Source organism: Mixophyes fleayi, chromosome 3 (assembly GCF_038048845.1).
Source record: "Mixophyes fleayi isolate aMixFle1 chromosome 3, aMixFle1.hap1, whole genome shotgun sequence".
NCBI classification, from domain to species: domain Eukaryota; kingdom Metazoa; phylum Chordata; class Amphibia; order Anura; family Limnodynastidae; genus Mixophyes; species Mixophyes fleayi.
Window position 1 is genome coordinate 334,159,190 of NC_134404.1, and position 18,798 is coordinate 334,177,987.

The 18,798-nt window shown below is 41.1% G+C and overlaps 1 protein-coding gene across 1 annotated transcript in view; it reads right to left on the bottom strand.

Annotated features, from left to right (window-relative positions):
• Nucleotides 1-541: 541 nt before the first annotated feature.
• The window catches only part of HHIPL2 (HHIP like 2), a 40,206-nt gene continuing 21,949 nt past the window's right edge, over nt 542-18,798 (bottom strand). Inside the window, exons 7-9 of the mRNA XM_075200975.1 lie at nt 17,202-17,283; nt 10,978-11,060; nt 542-1,167 (exon numbers count right to left, since the gene is read on the bottom strand). Coding sequence (XP_075057076.1) covers nt 542-1,167; nt 10,978-11,060; nt 17,202-17,283 — 791 coding nt within the window. The remainder of the gene's footprint in view (nt 1,168-10,977; nt 11,061-17,201; nt 17,284-18,798) is intronic.

The window sequence follows — 18,798 nt, forward strand, 5'->3', positions numbered from 1 at the left end:
AACTAGAAACCATTTTCTAGGGGCGAGTGCGGGATAATAAAAGTTTTTGGAGTTTTTTGAGAAGTTAAGGCTGAGACATTGAAAGTGCCCGATGTAGTAATGACATAAGTGAGGCTTTTATAAGACAACACAATTTCCCTTGTGACAATTTTTTTCCAGACAATCCAGCTTTGCGAATGAAATAGTACACGTAGAGGCGCTTGTAGAGTTGAACAAAAGCCCAACTTTCAAGTGCGAAATTCCGCTTTACGGTACAGTATGGGTGGGTGCACTACTATTAGTTGTAGATGCATCTCCAGAATAACCACATAATAGCTCAATACTTGCTACCTGGATGTGTACGTTCAGGCTGCAGATTGCATTCAGCGCTACATGAGCCCCATAGCGTACACTCCATTAACGATTTGAATAATGAATATTAACACAAGTTTCACTACTGCCACAGTTTCCATAATGAAACTTTAAACAGTACATAAATTGGATGTTGAGTTTACGTATGTTGGTAGGTTGCCGGTAAGTCTATTGTTTCACATTGAGTCTTTCATTGACGCTTTGTTTTTTTGCTTTGCTTTCTTGATGAAAATGCCAAGTTGTGTTCTGCCGAAGACAAAGACGTGGGCTTGGCTGTTGGTCTAGTCTTCTTCTTCATTTTGTTTTTAGTTTCCTTTGCGGAGATTTTTTCATCTTTTGCTTTGCCGCTGAACACAACCTCTGATTTATTTGTCTGAGACACAGATTGATTTGAGTTTTTAACTTTTACGTTGAGCTTGGGAGGCTTAACAGACTTTGGCTTCTTAGTAGGTGGGCTCAGTGAGGTTTTCTTGAAGTCCATCTTGGATAGTTTCGAGTTTTTAGCTTTTCCGTTAAGCTTTGGAGGTTTAGTGGACTTCGGTTTCTTTGCCTTGGTAGGTGACGGTTTTGTCAAGTCTGGCTCAACTGGCAATTTTGTATGCACTGAGGGATTTGTGACTCCGGCCTCAGTCGGCCGTGTAAGCTCTTTCGTTGAAAGTTTATGGTTGAAGGTTGGTGAAGGTTTAGTTGGAATGGGTTTTTTTGTAGTAGCCATCTTAACAGGTGATCTAGCCGCAGTTTTGGGAGGTTTCTTTTGTACCTTGTCGGGTTTCTTTACTATTCTAAGTTCCTCGCTGAGAATCTCGAGAACAGTCCCTGGAAGAGAATTAAATGTTAAATGGCTTTCTATAAATAAATACAATGACAGGACAGGTTTGGGCTACACAGTGATGAGTTTGATTCCCGCCCATGGCCTTATCTGTGTGGAGTTTGTATGATCTCCCCATGTTTACGTGGGTTTCCACCGGGTGCTCCGGTTTCCTCCCACACTCCAAAAACATACTAGTAGGTTAATTGGCTGTTATCAAATTGCCCTTAGTATGTCTTGGTCTGTCTGTGTGTGTGTTAGGGGATTTAGACTGTAAGCTCCAATGGGGCAGTGACTGATGTGAATGAGTTCTCTGCACAGCGCTGCGGAATTAGTGGCGCTATATAAATAGATGATGATGATGATGAATGACAGATCTGTAAGGAGTACGTTATTTGGACTTTCCCTCCATATAGATTGACATCCAATATCTATCGTCTCAGTGTAAGGATCCTTGTAAATGTTGAAGTTATACTGGATGAATTTTAGGTAAAGAACAGACTGCAGGTCACAAATGTGTCTCAGATTTCATTTTCAAATGGCAGGGTCCCTATCCAGCATCCTCTCAGCGGCCCTGATTCATCAAGGCACCTAGCTGCCGGTTTTGAGTGTATCGTACGCAGAATCACTCCGTGATATATCCGTGAGCGCATCCCTGTCCGCTCGATTTTCAAACGCAAAGGACACTTACTACAGCCTATGACTTCGGGGAGTGAACAGGGCGGGAAAGGGGTGTTTTGTTCACAGTTAATTTACAGTAAGGGTGTGCCAAAATCAGGAGTCTATGCATCAAGCTCTATTAAACTACTGTTTCTGCATCTTTTAAGTATGTTTCCTATGCATGAACTGCCTAACGGAGGAGATTTCACACCTCAGTTTAGGCAAATACCATTCAGCATCACAGTCCCCGTAGATTACTATAGGGACTGCGATGTTCTGCAATGCATCAAGCCTTGATAAGCTTTGTATTGCGCAGACAGGTAATGCCATCTCAGGGTGGCGTTATCTGTCATTCACTATGTGATCCTGCTGAAGCCTCTCTGGCTTTGCAGAATCCGATACAAGCAGGGCCGGACTGGGACTAAAAATCAGCCCTGACATTTATATCGCACAGGCCCACCTCTGTTCATGAGCAGGGAAAAAAACGTGCGCTGCTGCGCCGCCAAGGGCGTGGCTACATTATGTTGGGGGCGTGGTCAAAATGGTGTGTTGATACATACATTATATAAAAACAATACATATATCAGGCCCTCCCCATTCACATCACACCACCCCTTCAGACACATTATGACACCCCCAGTCCACTGTACCTATCTATGCTTCTGATCCGTCAGGGTGGGAACTTTCTCTTAGTCTCACGAGATTAATAAATCTCATGAGACTTAGAGCTCCTCAGCTTGCTCTGCAGTCTGTGCCCTGTCCGGGACTGGGAGCACAGATTCCTCCTGCTGACCAGAACTGGATAAGGCTCGGGGGGCCAGGACACTTAAGGCAGGGGGGCTCCTATGATGCAATTTGGCTATTAGACACATTTTCGACAAATACATAGGCAATACTGTGTGCACTACTGTTAGGTGCACGGAGTTCTACCTTCACAAGCAGCACAGTGTGAAGCACGACATATCTCCCAACTGTTCTTGTAGTCAGACCAAATCCTGACTAAGCGGGACAGTCACCCACCAAATTCAGGACAGTTGGCAGACAGTCCTGGTCTCTCCTACCTGTCTTGTCATGGTCACCACTTGTGGCTGCTGGTGTCTTTAGATCCGTTGCTGCTTGTCTGGATCCTGGGATGTTGGATGGCCTATTTGGAAAAAAAATGAGTACATTAAATTTAGAAAACTTCAACCAGCACCGCTGTTAAATTAATATAGCACCCACATTTGAAAATTAGGCCTCCCTCCAGCCTCAACATTAAAATACTAGTACTTACATTTGATAAATTCATCTATTTCCCTCCAACTAACCCTGACATTAAATTAATAATATTCCCATTTAATAAATAAACCTATTTCCCTCCCTCCAAACGACCCAAGCTAGAAATTGACATTCAATTAACAGCGCCCAAACCACGCCAGCATTAAATTAAAAATCCAATCAATTTAAAATCAACTCCAATTCATCTTAAATTGATAGGCCCCACTATTAAATTAAATTGCCCCACCATCACCCCACAAATAAAATAGCACCCAATAATTAGCCCCCCACCTGCAATTCACCATTAGATTAATAGCCTACCTCTCACATTATATTAAGACCCCCCCCCCTGACACTCACACATTATAGTCATACACCGGCCCTCACACACACATTATAGTCATACACCAGGCCCCCACACACACATTATAGTCATACACCGGCTCCCACACACACACACATTATAGTCATACACCGGCCCCCACACACACACACATTATAGTCATACACCGGCCCCCACACACACATTATAGTCGCACCGGCCCCCCCCACACACACACACACATACTATAGTTACACTGTCACACACAAAACATACCCTGTCACAAACAAAACATACTATAGTTACACTATCACACATAAAACATACTTTAGATGCACTGTCCCACATATAACACTCTTTAGATGCACTGTCCCACATTAAACACTCTTTAGATGCACTGTCCCACATTAAACACTCTTTAGATGCACTGTCCCACATTAAACACTCTTTAGATGCACTGTCCCACATTAAACACTCTTTAGATGCACTGTCCCACATTAAACACTCTTTAGATGCACTGTCCCACATAAAACACTCTTTAAATGCACTGTCCCACATAAAACACTCTTTAGATGCACTGTCCCACATAAAACACTCTTTAGATGCACTGTCCCACATATAACACTCTTTAGATGCACTGTCCCACATTAAACACTCTTTAGATGCACTGTCCCACATTAAACACTCTTTAGATGCACTGTCCCACATTAAACACTCTTTAGATGCACTGTCCCACATTAAACACTCTTTAGATGCACTGTCCCACATAAAACACTCTTTAAATGCACTGTCCCACATAAAACACTCTTTAGATGCACTGTCCCACATAAAACACTCTTTAGATGCACTGTCCCACATAAAACACTCTTTAGATGCACTGTCACACAAACTACCCTCCCTCACCTTGTTTGCTCTGCTCCGCGGCGCGCTCTGTAGTCTCCTTTAACACATGGGACGGCACCGATCACATTGTGCGCATCCCATGTGACACTGATCGCCGAGAGCTTCATAGGGGAGGAGGGGAGGAGGGGAGGCGCAGCAACAAGGAAGTTAGTGTAGGGCCGGCCCCATTGCTCAGCGCACAGGCTGTCATGCTGGAATTCGTCATGACAGTCTGTGTGCTGAGCAGTGGGGTCGGCCAGCTAGTAACCGGCCCATCTGGTCATCGGCCCTTCTGGCATTTGCCAGAACTGCCAGATGGCCAGTCCGGCCCTGGATACAAGTATAGTGCTGTGACTGCTAGTAAGCAGGAAAATGAGATTGCAGGAGAGGGGTCATTTTGCCGGGTGTCCCGGAGTAGCGATGTGCAGTGATGCATATTTAGTTGCAGCGCATCTTATTGATGCATAGACCCCTAAGTTACTTGTTTTTCATCCGTATCTCTAGTTCCAGCTACAGGGCTATTCTAGGTCCTGATCAGTAGTGATGACAGTCTCGTGTGCATGCTTGAACATGTGTTTCCAATCAGTAGCAACTGTTTAAATGTATTTTATGCTCAGAAGACATTAACAACATTGTAATAAATGCATTTCATGGAGGTAAAACACTGCTTTATCACTAATACCTATATTATTAACTTGTGACATTATTTCTATATTTATTTTTTCCTGTGCATACTTTTGCAAATTTATAATCCACATAGGTATATAGATCCTCCCCGTATTTCACCCCACCCCCTTACAGCAAAACAAGTGCCCGGCATTCGAGACAAGGGTCTCCCTCCCCTGTTGCTTTCAGGTACTCGGACCCCCCCCCTTCTTCCTCGAGGACACCGAAGGGCTCCCGATGGCGACCAGAGACCGGCCCGATGTGCAGGGTAAATGTGAGCCCCTTCCCCATCTTAGGTCCCCATCCACAACTTCCCCCTTACACTATGCAATGGTTCCTTCTGTCTCTCCTCAGTGTCCCAGTGCCCGAGCCACACATTCTGTCTCCGGGAGGTGTAAATAACAACATCAGAGAGTGCCTTATATCGCATAGTTGCCTACTCTCTCGGAATGTCCGGGAGACTCCCGAATTATTGGGAGTTCTCCCGGACTCCCAAGAGAGCAGGCAAAAATCCCGTATCCAGCTGTCGCCGTTGTTGAAGATGGTGGGGGGACGGGGCTAAAGGCGGCATCGTGGCCCACGCGTGACCACGCCCCCTCGACGGACCCCCCTCCCGGCCGGCGAGTATGATATATTGGATAGCCAATGGGATATAAGGGAACTTTTCTACTTTCATAATCTTTTTTTTTTTTATCATTTAAACATAATGTGATGCTGTTGATGATAGACCAAAGTAATATTTCCTTAGAAGGCCGTATAAGGCTCTTGCAGACACTTTAAAGGGATTTAACACTATTAGAGGTGGAGTGTTACTCCCACATTAATACATTTATTGACGTCCCTCTCCTTAAGTCTTTAGTGTTTAATGCTTAAGGTAGCAGGACCCCAGTACACGCTGTGAATGATTCCAGTGACAGTTAGACTAGTCGTAAATTACACTGAGCGGGTTCAAAATTACCACTATTCCCAAATCATATCTAATTGGAGTCAGATGCTTTTATAAATTAGTGGGAGAGCCGAAGGACACAACACACAGCCGACTCCCGATCGGAGAGCTATGGTTCTCTTCCAGCTAGCAGCTGGTTAATATTTTGGTGTCTTTCTAATATCTAATGTTGCAGCTCTCACAGATTATTACAGAAGGTGTCCAGCAGAGGTCCTCAGACACCTGAAGTATCCTGCTGTACCGAGAGATACATGAGGGTCCCAGGCTGATGTCACAAATGACATTTGTAGATTGCTGCCTGCTGATGCTGAATCTAGAGTAGATTGACCATACTTGCCATCTCTCCCTGAATGTCAGGGAGACTCCCTGAAATAGGGGTGATCTCCCTCACTCCCTGAAGAGTCTGGCATTCGCCCTGATGCTGAGCCAGTACAAGACGTGGTTGGCTTCGCCATCTGTGGCATGATGACACCGTTCAGAAATTGTGTCCTATGTCCATGTAGTGATGCCTATGGAGGTGGCCATTTTCATGGAGACCAAGATTTAATCAAAAACTGACAGGTAAGACAACATGACTCCAGTAATGGAGACAGAAATGTAAAAGACACTTCAGTCTCTAGAGATTCATTAGCTACTTTTCTTCAACGCATAGTTGCCTACTCTCCCGGAATGTCCAGGAGACTCCCGCATTTCTGAGAGACCTCACGGGCTTCCAGGGGAACCTCCCATATCTCGCCCCCGCAATAGATAAGTAGCAGGGGGCGAGGCTTAATTACGCAAATATTGCATCATCTTAGCCCTGCCCCTGCCATAATTTCCAAAATGGTGACAATTATTTAGGAAGGGGGGGGGAAATGATGCGATTCGTCAAGCCCGATCCCCTCTCGCCCACCTCCCCCGGGATCTAGCACATGTGCAATGAAGTATCGATTTTCTGCAAGCATAGTGAGGGACCAGGAGGTGCGGCATAGGTGGGTCCTTCCCAAAATTTTGCTTTGGAGCCTGGCAATGATGTGTGCTGCCCTCAGTTGGAAGTTAATATTAAATCCCAATGACCAGTATATAATTAACCCAAATATTATACATTACGCATTTTACCAGTCTGTTCCTAAATCACCACACCTTGCTAATCTGTGCCCCCCTTTACCGCACACTACCAGTATATGATCCTTATCAACATAAATTGCCAGCATGTGCCCATTACCCAGTCAATGACCTCTTAAAGGCTCTTCCCACTCTGTAGTATATCTTTTGGGAACAATTAGAATAGCATCTTTATGGAAGCAGTTTGCTCTCCCAGCACTGTATCCTGGGTGAGCAGGGATTCCGACAAATACAGGAGCAGGGCTTTGGTTACAGCAACAGCAACAGTATGTTATTATAACGCTGTGCAATAGAGCGGTAACTGCCAGAATTCTGTAGAAAGTTTTCCCAGCAAATATACTGGTGAGCAGGTTGTCATTAACAACCTGCTTCTAAATGGCATCTATGGTTTGTCCAGGCCTGGTTGTTATAATTACTTTATTATTATTATTATTGTTATTATTAATATTATTTAATGTTTTCACTTTTATTCTTTAGGGTGACTAGATCGCTGTAGATGGAGCCTGGTCCATTTATTCCAGTGCGGCATGAAAAATGTAAAAGGAATGTAAGTGACTGGAATGTGACAGTGTTACAATGAGGGCAGCAGGAGAAGTGGCGGTATGACATACCCCGTATACACCCCACTTTCACCACTGTATATATTTATATATCATAGTTGCCTAATCTCCCAGAGTGACCAGGAGACTTCTGAATTTCTGGAAGTCCTCCCGGGAGAGCAGGCAAACCTCCCGGTTCTTGGCCGACCACTAGTTTAGTGTGGGGGGCTGGGCTTATGATGTGAATTGCGTGTCATTGTGGCCCTGCCCTCTGCTGTAATTGGCTAAAACGGTGTGAGGAACCCAGGGTGATGTCTGGCGCCTCTTCTATTGTAATGTCTTCGTCTGTAGTAGCTTTGCACCCACCAAGCTCTTCATCGGTCTCCTGAATATTCCACGGAACACTCCACATCTCTTTATTCTATTCTTCTCAGTCCTCTAATACGGACAGCAGTGGTCTCAGTCTCAGATATTAGATTATCTACAGTGCTCTTTATAAAGGACCGTGCCGCAAACACAGCAGTAATGTCTTTCAGTACATCTCTGGCCTTCTGCTGGCTCCCATTGACAGCCAAGGCGTTCAGAGTTTTAGGAACTGTCGACGGGATCCTGGCCCTGTAGTCAGGGCCATCTTTTCCATTGGGCACGATGGGCAGCTGCCCGGGGGCCCCACGGGCAAGGGGGCCCCATAGGCACGGCTCTTAATGAGAATAAATAATCCTGCAAAAGAAAAAAACCTGCAAAGAAACCTACAAGGATCACTGAGCAAGTACATCTATCTATCTCTATCTCTATATATCTATATCTATATCTGTATACATCTATATATCTATATCTATATCTAGGGGCCCCGGTGCACTGCTTTGCCCGGGGACCCATAATGTTGTTAAGATGGCCCTGCCTGTAGTTGTACTTTGTGCTTATGCTAAATTAAGAACATGGGGGCTGGGATCATATTGTAGAATATTGTGTCATTTTAGAATGTGATCTCTATCTCTGCAGCGGGAAGAGGAGGAGGGAGGCAACATGGGGGTCCAAATTTCCATTTATACAGCAGCCCAAAATTACTAAGTGCTAATGTGATCATCCTGATGATCTTATTGGCTACGCATTGTTTTATCCCCGCCCACTTTAAACTAGAAACACATATACAGAGATAATGATTGATAGCAAAAAGCTGCTCTAACCAATATTAAATCTACCTTAAAAAGCAGTAATGCAACATAATGCCATTAAATTATTATCATCATTAACATTTATATAACGCCAGCAAATTCTGTAGCACTTTACAATTGGGGACAAACACAATAATATATAATACTGGGTAAAACAGACAAAGAGGTAAGTGAGCGCTGCTAGCAAGCTTACAATCTATTGGTCAATGGGAGTCAGAAACATGAGGTTATATCTACATTCTGCATATTGGTCCAGCCAGATTGCAAAGGTAAAAAGTGATTAGTGCGCTATATGATCCAGTCACACAGCAATGTTGATCTGGGATCAGAGGGTTGTTGTCTTGTGTGAATTGTGTAGAGGGAAGTAATAGAGTACCCTAGGGAGGTTAAGAGGGTGGCTGAGGAATACTATAAGCTTGCCTGAAGAGGTGGGTTTTCAGAGAACGCTAGAAGGTTTGAAGACTAGAGGAAAGTCTTACTGTGCGAGGGAGGTGTGAGGAAACGGGTGCAACTGGACTGAGAACTTTTTATTCATCACCTGTTTCTCACAGTTTAGTGTACTTTTTAATCCTAAGCCCAGTCTAAGTATATACACCAGAGCATCAGTGTATTATGTGTATTATTATTTCATTAGGTGCATTTTGCCCTTGCTATTACCTGCAATATTGTATGTATTAGAAATAGAAAGAATATTGCCATATTGTGTGAAAATAACAGGACAGCAGAAGTCATTTTACTTCTGTTAGCTAAGGTAATTACCATTTGTCTCAAATGTCCATTGTTATGAGGTGTGGCATAGGCCTAGTTTGTAATCCGAATAATGTCTGAGTGACTTGACATAGCTAGCTGGCAGCCCACGTTAATTAGATAGGTCAACAGGTAATCTGAGAGGTAATTAGGATAGAACTTCTAGATGATATACAATGAGTCTCCACAGTAATATACTGGCTGAAATAGCATTGGGAAATGTATTAACATGTATCAATATAAATGTTATTGTATCAAAATGTATTACAGACTCAGATTGTGTAATGTTGCAGATACAATGTGTCAAATGTCTTGTTGTTTCACACAAGCGTGAAGTTGCATTCCTTGGTGTTATATTGTAACCCTTTGTTCAGTGTATACAGCCAAATAGCTAATTGAGTGAAGTTATTCCATTGTGTAATCAAGGTAACAGAGACTGTATGTCTAACAGTTAAAGTGTCCACTGATAGACCCTGCTGAAATGGGGAAGATTGAGACATTTGTCCCTACTCCCTGTGTATACAGTCAAGAATATAAAGAGAGCAGAATGCCAATAGAGCTATTCTAGCTTGGAGGATCCTGGTGTAAAAGACATCAGCAGAAAGGACTCTGGGCCAGGCATTGTGGTGCCGCTGGAGGAAACCTTACCAGGACAGGATTGGTGTGAGCCAGTAACCCAGGCTGGGCGACATGGTAACTGTCTAGCTTAAAGGTAGTGGTAATATTGCGGGAGGATAAGACTCTGACAGAGACTGAGATTATTACTTTGGAGTGCTGACTGCAAGAGGCTGCTGGAGGATACATTTACCCTGTATCTTGTGAACGTCTTGTGATATTGTGCTGTCGTACAAAAAGCCTTATTTTGGATATACTCTGGTCTACCCGAGTGAGTTGAATCCCACAGAGGGTAACTCCCATCTAAGGGTGGTATCCTCATAGGAGTGAATTCCACAAAGTGGGTGCAGCCCGAAAAAAGTCCTGTAACCGGGAATGGGAGGATGTGATGAGAGTGTAAGAGAGACGCAGATCTTGTGCAGAACGGAAGTGTCAAGTTATTTTGAGACAAGTGAGGAGATGTATGTTGGTGCAGTTTTGTTGATGGCCTTGTATGTTAGTAGAAGTATTTTATATTGGATTAGGTAAAAAAAACAGGCAACCAATGTAGAGACTGATAGAGTAGATCGGCAGTGGAAGATCAATTTGCAAGGAAAATCAATCTAATTGTTGTAAGCAAAAAAGATCGTAGGGGTTTGAGTCTGTCTAGGGGAAGACCAGCAAGGAGGGAATTGCAATAGTCGATGCAGGTGATGAGTGCAAGATATACAGTTTTTGTAGTGTCTTGTGTGAGATATGAGTGTATTCTGGAAATGTTTTTTAGATGTATGTAACATGATTTAGATACAGTCGATGTGGGGAACAAAGCTTAGTTGCGAGTCAAGGATTACACCTAGGCAGCGAGTTTGCGGAGTGGGATTTATGGTCATGTTGTCAATAGAAATGTACCTTCACGATCTACTTACTTTCACGTGGAACAAATGGAATCACTTTACTTTTGGTTTTGACTTGCAAAGGTTTGTACTTGCATTTTCCAGGGGGCGCTCTCCTGAAAATGGAAGAAATCGATACTTACACCGATGAAATGATTTCACTGTAAACTCAAAACAGTTCAACTTCCCGTAAACATTGTAAAAGTTAATAATACCATCAAAAAGAGAGAGGCCTCTTTCTACGGCCATAATAATTAATGATTATAGAAAACATCTGTCTTCTCTACTCTACTAAATTATTTTAAATGTTTCAATGGAACTTTTGTGGATTAAAACGTCATAACAGATCTGGTCCTAAATTGTTCTGGAACATGAAGCAGGTGAAACACATTACCAAAACTACAGTGTATCCTCTAATCAATGAACTGTGAGTGGCCCTCATAGTAAATAAAATTATTATGGACCCTAAGGCATACACACTCACACTATCTTATGAACCAGCTCACCCTATTACACACAAATACACTCCTTTCCTGGATGATGCAATTCTGGAAATCAGTCAAACTCCCATTTAACATTTTTCAAGGAAAAAACACTTTGGAATCCTGGAGTTTGTAAAATGAGGGATGAACCTCTCAACATTCTAAGGCTGGTTACAAACTGGAATTAGGAGAACGCCAGGGACACTGCATGCAAAATAACAAAGTGCGTTTGACATACATTGGCGACAAGAGCTTACACTTTAATGCAATGGAGAGCACAGCATTGACGTGGGGTCATTGCTTCCATTACCCAGGGCTGCAAAAAGGAATTTCAGGCACAAGTACAGCAACTTTTAGAGTCCCTTCCCTAGCCGCTGAAGGGGGCATGGCCACATCAAGTTGTTGGCTCCTCCCACTACCGAGGCAGCCCCGGTCCCTGTATGTTGTACATGCCCGTCCCCCTTCTCTAGATACCCTGATTCCCATTCCCGTTTACAGGATTTTTCACCCCTTGATAAACATATTGCATAACTTTTGCATTAATATAATATGAATTACTCTATTGTACTGAAAAGTAATACATAATGAGAAACAAATTACTGTACAGTACTATGATAGTAGAACATTTTTTTTTACCAGGCTCCTATCTCGTCCCAGAACAACTACTGTTACCTGAATTCAGATCCCAGCATGGAAAGGAGAATGCTGATAGAAGCCACAAACCAGCTGTGTCCTAGCTATTCAAAATAGGGGTGTGTATTCTGTGTGACAGCTGATTGGCTGATGTTCCTGTCCACTCCAGATGCCACATAGAGTACACACCCACAGAACTGGCTTAGTCTCAAGCTCATATAGTTATGCAACCAATGTTATAAAAACATACAAAACATTATTTATTTATGAAGTTAGTTACATAGCTCTTAGATATTATGCATCACTTAATATCTAGGAGCTATTTAATCATTGATTATTTCATTATTCACAACAGTCCCTGTCCCAGAGGAGCTTACAATCTATGTTCCATGCCACATGGACGCACACACTAGGAATAATTTTGTCAATTAACCTATCGGTATGAGTTTAGAATGTGGGAGTAAACCGGAGCCCCCTGAGGAAACCCACGCGAATATGGGTAGAACATACAAAGTCCAATAGATTGGGTCATGGTTGGAATGAGACCCATGACCCCAGCGCTGTGAGGCAGCAATGCTAACCACCGTGCCACCGTACTGCCCATTTGAAATAAACATTCAAATGTTGACAATTTTACATGACTTCAATTAGAACACAATCAATGCTTACCAAATACGCAGACCTACTATGAATTGTAGCTTGTCACTCTGTATACATTGTTGTGCTGATCCTTTTTGCCAGGATAACTGCACCCGTGGCATTGTCTATCTGTGCCAGATACTTTGTCGCCAGTTTAAGTGAAATAAAATATCCTATTTTGGATAACGTGTGCAGATTGCTTTGGGAACTAATTCCTGGAAGGCTAACGTTACACTTTATAAACCTACGATACTGTATAGAGTTTCCAACCAGTCTTGAAAATCAATCATTTTACTATTTAATATGTAATAACCCTAGACTGTAATATTGCATTCAATAATGTGTCCAGCACCCAGCCACATTGCATCAAATAATTGCTTTGTTTTTTGGGAGCTTAAATATTATATGTGTAATTGTCTTATAACGGCAGAGTAACCAAGCAGAAAAATTCCATTAATTCTAAGGGGGGGGGGGTATTCATTTTAACGCTTTTTTTTTTATCATTGTCGAGCGGGCTAACTTTACCCGCAATTCAATTCCATTTTTAACGCTACGTTTTTTTCATCAAACGTCCTCTCGTACTCCAGTAGAAGGTCCATTGAAAGTATAGGGTGTGTGAGAGGCAGCCGCGTTTAAAGCCATTCAATTGTTTTTTAACGCAGCGGGTAAAACAGGCAAATATGCTGTTTTATCTCGCACCTCCTTCGGGGTGTGTTAAAAATAAAAAACCTCTGAAAAGTATTTGAAATCATGTAAAAATGTTGAAAAAAAAGTTAAACTTTTGTTTATCACTAATGCCTAACTTGTGTAAGTTGATTTTCTGGTGAAAAAATAATGAAATAAAAAAAATAAAAAATAAAAAATCACTAATAATTATATTTATGTATGTTTTTGGTACAATTATGAATGTAGTAATGTGTTTTGACATGGTATAGATGATTGTATGGTAAAAAATAGTTCAATTAAAAAATATGCTAAAGAAAGTACTGTAATGTAGATATTATCAATGTGTAATGAAATCTAATGTATGGAAATGTATGCAAAATCTTTTTTTTTTTGTTATACATGACCGCGTTAAAACTCCCCTTCACTCCCCTAAAATCTTGCAAGCACAATTTTTAACACGTGGGGGCAGCGGTCCCTGTTTTGCAATTGAATTGCATGAGTTTTCCCGCTGCGCTAACTCAAAACGGTCGCTATTGCCGGCAAAAACCCGCAGGAGATTTTTTATTTTAACACTGCGGGGGAAAAATAAAATCTCACTAACAATTGAATACCCCCATAACAATCAAAAAAATGCTAATTGATTGAACTGTATGACAGAAAATTATGACACAATGCAACGCAAGGCAACAAGTGTGTATTCTATGTCCCTACATTCATAAATATTTTGGGGGTCATTGAAAATTTAACGTTTTTGAGCAGTATGAAGTTGAACATTTCACACTAAAAAAAGGAGGCCTGCATCCAAGTCTAATTGAGCCTCTGTCTGCACTATGTCACATTAGATAAATATTAAATAAGTCACTGAAGAGTTCCATGTCATCTAATGGCCACAGAGAGATTGCTGTTATATAATGAGGTGACTTCTAATAGACTTAAATTTCACAGTATAATATATGAGTAACAGTTTATGATAAAGACATTAAACTGTCAGCCTGTCACACTGCTGTGTTTTGGGACAGGATTCTGTGACAGGCAGAATAGAGGCCAAATACAAGAGTGGGGTTGATTGTATTGTGGACAGTGTCTGCCTGAGAAAAAAAACCTCTAAATGAATGCTATAATGAAGGAGAGAAGCTGTAGGTATTGTTCAAATACAGTGAATAAACAAGTGTGAATATATAATTATGATTGTTTGTCTTTGGTATGGATGAGGTGTGTCCTAAAATAGACACTATAGTGAAATAATTATAATCTTTGATAGTTAGCTATGTCAGACACTCACAAAGATAATGGGCATGATTGATTAAGGAAAGTAAAGAAAAAAAATGAGTAACTTTGAACCTTGGCAAAACTATGTTGCAATGCAAGGGGTGCAAATGAGTTTATTATTTTGCGCATAAGTTAAATACTGACTTTTTTCCATGTAGGATACAAATACTTGATAACTTTATTTTTACACTGGCATTAAAAGTTGATCTAGGACATGCCCTACCCCAATTATAAATCTGTCCTCACATTTTATATTTACCTCCCCCTCATATACAACATGATTTCGCCAAGGTTCAAAGTTACTAATTTTTGCTTTACTTCCCTTAATGAATCAGACCCAATGAGTTTTTTCACACCTGTTTATAAAGTTCCTGTATAATAACCAAACCATCAGGTTATCACACAGCAATACGACAATATGTATTGGGCACCAGGTCAATATCTGTTAAAACCAGATTCAACCTGTCTTTTATTTAAAACAAAATAAATCTAAAATACCACAGTTCTGATGTCTTCAATACACATAAGTTAGACAGTGATACCATCGGAATCTCTGTCCTACAAACAAGATACCATCGTTCATGCAATAATAGACTTGACACCAAGTAGTGGAGAGAAATTGTCCGCAGACTTTCACTTAAAATCATCAATAACACATCAGCCATTCCAAAATCCAAGCTTCACGTTAGCCGTTTGTATTCTCTGATTAGCTACCGTTTGGTCTGGATTTACTTAAATCATGACAGGCTCAGGTATTTTTAAGTCTTGCACTTTTTATAATGATCTAGCTGGCTACAGGTTTGTCTAGACATGTGGACAGCTCTTGACTTAATATAAATATAAATTGGTCCTAGTCCTAAATTACAGTTGGCACTAGTGAGTCTGAGGAGTGGGTGTGACTGTTCACATTTGATGGTGTACGCTTTGATCACATGAACACATTCAGGAATAACCGATAGGGGCAGAGCATCTGGCCACTCTATAACCCTATAAATACACATCTGGTATATAAGCTCCAAAATGTTAAAAAACAGCTTAGTAACTCATTCAACACTTTATTTAAAATGATCTGTCAAAGATACATACCAGCAACGCTCATTTATATCTGGTATGATTTCATGTCTGAGATTACAATTTGCTCGATCTATTTGTCTATCTAGGCATAAAGTAACGGTCCATTTTGGGCACTGGTTCATTTATGGAAATCATTACAAATTAAAGTGAAACATTTAACTTCGTTTTTTCTAACAGAGATATATTAAAATATGTACTAAATTGTATAATCACAAACTGAAATGATTCTTAATTTTATAGCAGCATAAGAGACTATGAAATTAATTTCTGAATTGACAGTTCCATGATAGGAAAAAAACGGTATTTACCGTATTTCCTCATGTATAGGACGTACCTTTTTCCTCAAAATTTTGGGTCTAAAAAAACTGGGTGCGTCTTATACAGTGGTAGATCACGATTACGATTAAACTATTAGGGCCTGAGTCATTAAGGAGAGTAAAGCATAAAAAAGGAGTAACATTTGCACCTGGGCAAAACCATGTTGTATTGGAGGGGGAGGTACATTTAAAATGTGAGGCAGATTTATAGTTTGGGTAGGGCATGTCCTAGATCAACTTTATATTTCAATGTAATAATAAAGCTAGCAAGTATTTGTGTGCTAGATGAAAAAACAGCCAGTATTTAACTTATGTACAAAATAATAAACTGATTTGCACCCCTTACATTGTAACATGGTTTGTCCCAGAGAACATTTACTCCTTTGCTTGCCTTAATGACTCAGGCCCTTAAAGTCTTCTTTCTTCTGTCCGTTCTGATCCCGATGCTGGAAAGTCGCTTACCGTCCACTTCCCGATGACCGCATGTGCTGAGTAAACCGCAGTTGGAACGCACACTTCCGGTTTCTGCATTTGGCGTTTTGTCCAATCAGGACTTTGTCAAAGTCCTGATTGGACATCCTGTCATCGGGAAAGGGGCGGTATGCGACTTTCCAGCATCGGGACAGAAGAAAGAAGACTTTTCCGGACAGAGGAAGCATCTGACAGGTTAAGGCAGAATTAGCAATAGGGTTAGAACTCCGTCTCTACACTCTGTAGTACCCGCTGCACAATTACTCTGCAAAAAACATTATCCTCAATTTTTCCACTGTCAACAATTACTCTGCAAAAGAATATAAACATTATCCTCAATTTTTTCACATGATTTATACAGGGGCGTCTTATACATGGGAGCGTCTTAAGTAGCATATAAAATAATGCTTTTTCTTTTAACTATCCTTTTCTTCTTTTCATTAATAGAATACTGTTGAATCTATATATTGCATCTAGTGACATTAGGAAGGAAACATGAGCACTAAGACAGTATACAATAAAAAAAAAAAGATAGCTGGCTATTAAAGAAAGCATTTATATATCAGTCACAAGCTACGGGGGGGGGGGGGTTATTATAATACTGAATTTAAGAAAAAGTTCATTGTGACAAGTGTAGTGTTAGTAAATGATTCATTTGGGACAGCTATTGAACTTTTACCGTATGTCCACAAAACAATATACCAACCTTGCAGGGTCTACCAGTCGATACATCGTTCCATACGGAGACAAAGAAGTAGGTTCAGATGTAGAGAGAAAATACAGTTCTCCTATTTAAAAAAAGCGAGAGAAAACATATAGGTTTATTGCATCTGCGTTATGTGTTGACATGTAAATAGAAAAACAAGTAACAAGTAGCAATTCAGTTGATCAGCCCATAATCAGTCTTTGATTATATTTTACAAATGCAAGATAAATTCTCCAAATTGTGGGTGGGAGGTAATTTCTACAAATTAGACCGTCCTTCCTTAGGACCACGAGAATATAAGATAGAGATGTTGGAAACTGGCATGCAATTGGTGCACTGTATCGTTATTTTGCTTGTGTCAGAGACGCCAATGGGAGTAGGTTTTTAGAAGTGTCTGGACTTGTCACCACTACTTTAGAGCCATAATAATGAATGGGCTGTGATACAAGTCTGAGAACCGCAGAAACTCCTCTCCTCTTTGCCTTGCATGTGTATAGAAATAATGTAAAATATGTATAGGGACAGTGTAAAGATCCTCAGCTCACCTCTGAGCCGACAAGTCTGGAAAACATGTCACTCAAACACTTTAAACCAGTGGTTCCCAAACTCTGCGCCACGGCTCCCTGGGGTGCCGCGGCGATCTCAAAGGTGTGCCGGGGCCAGGGCCGGTGGTAAGCATGGCAGGGGACTATTTGGTAATTATTTTGTCTTAGGGGTGCCTTGAAATTATGGAGGCCCTAAGGGTGCCTCGACCTGAGAAAGTTTGGGATCCACTGCCTTAAACTATCAGTGGGGGGGGGGGGGCTGATACAATTCTTGAATTTCAGCATACAAAAGTGTCAAAAAAAACTTTACAGGCCGGAGTTATTAAAGAGAGCAAAGCATAAAAAGGGAGTAACTTTGCACCTGGGCAAAACCATGTTGAATTGGAGGGGGAGGTAAATTTAAAATGGGGGGACAGATTTATAATTGGGGTAGGGCATGTTCTAGATCAACTTTAAATTTCAGTGAAAAAATAAAGCTATCAAGTATTTGTGTGCTAGATGAGAAAACAACCAGTATTTAGCTTATGTGCAAAATAATAAACTGATCCCCCCCTTGCATTGTAACATGGTTTGTCCCAGAGAACATTTACACCTTTTTTTTCCTTTACTTTCCTTGACAGTAATGACTCAAACCCTACATGTTCAATGGTTGAAGAATAATCTATTAAACTGTATGGTCAAAATGAAGATGAATTAGATGTATGAACTTTGCATCATATAGAGATGCATTTGACAACACAAATTTCGTTCAATTGTTTGATAGGAACCTCACATCACTACACTGTGCTATTGGGGACTAACTCTCAGTGTGTGCCTCCATTCCCCTCCTCTAATCATTACACACAAGCCTCACAGGATCACACAACTGGACAGAAACCTGCCTCTTACAAGGTCAGCGTACTCTTTTACTGAAATAATATTATGCTGCTGTAACCATTCTGATGATTATTGTTATTATTAATTTTTATTTGTAAGGAGCCGCAAAGTGTTCGCAGCACCGTAGAGGAACAAAAGATAGGACAACACAAAGAATGACATTAGAGTGCAATGAA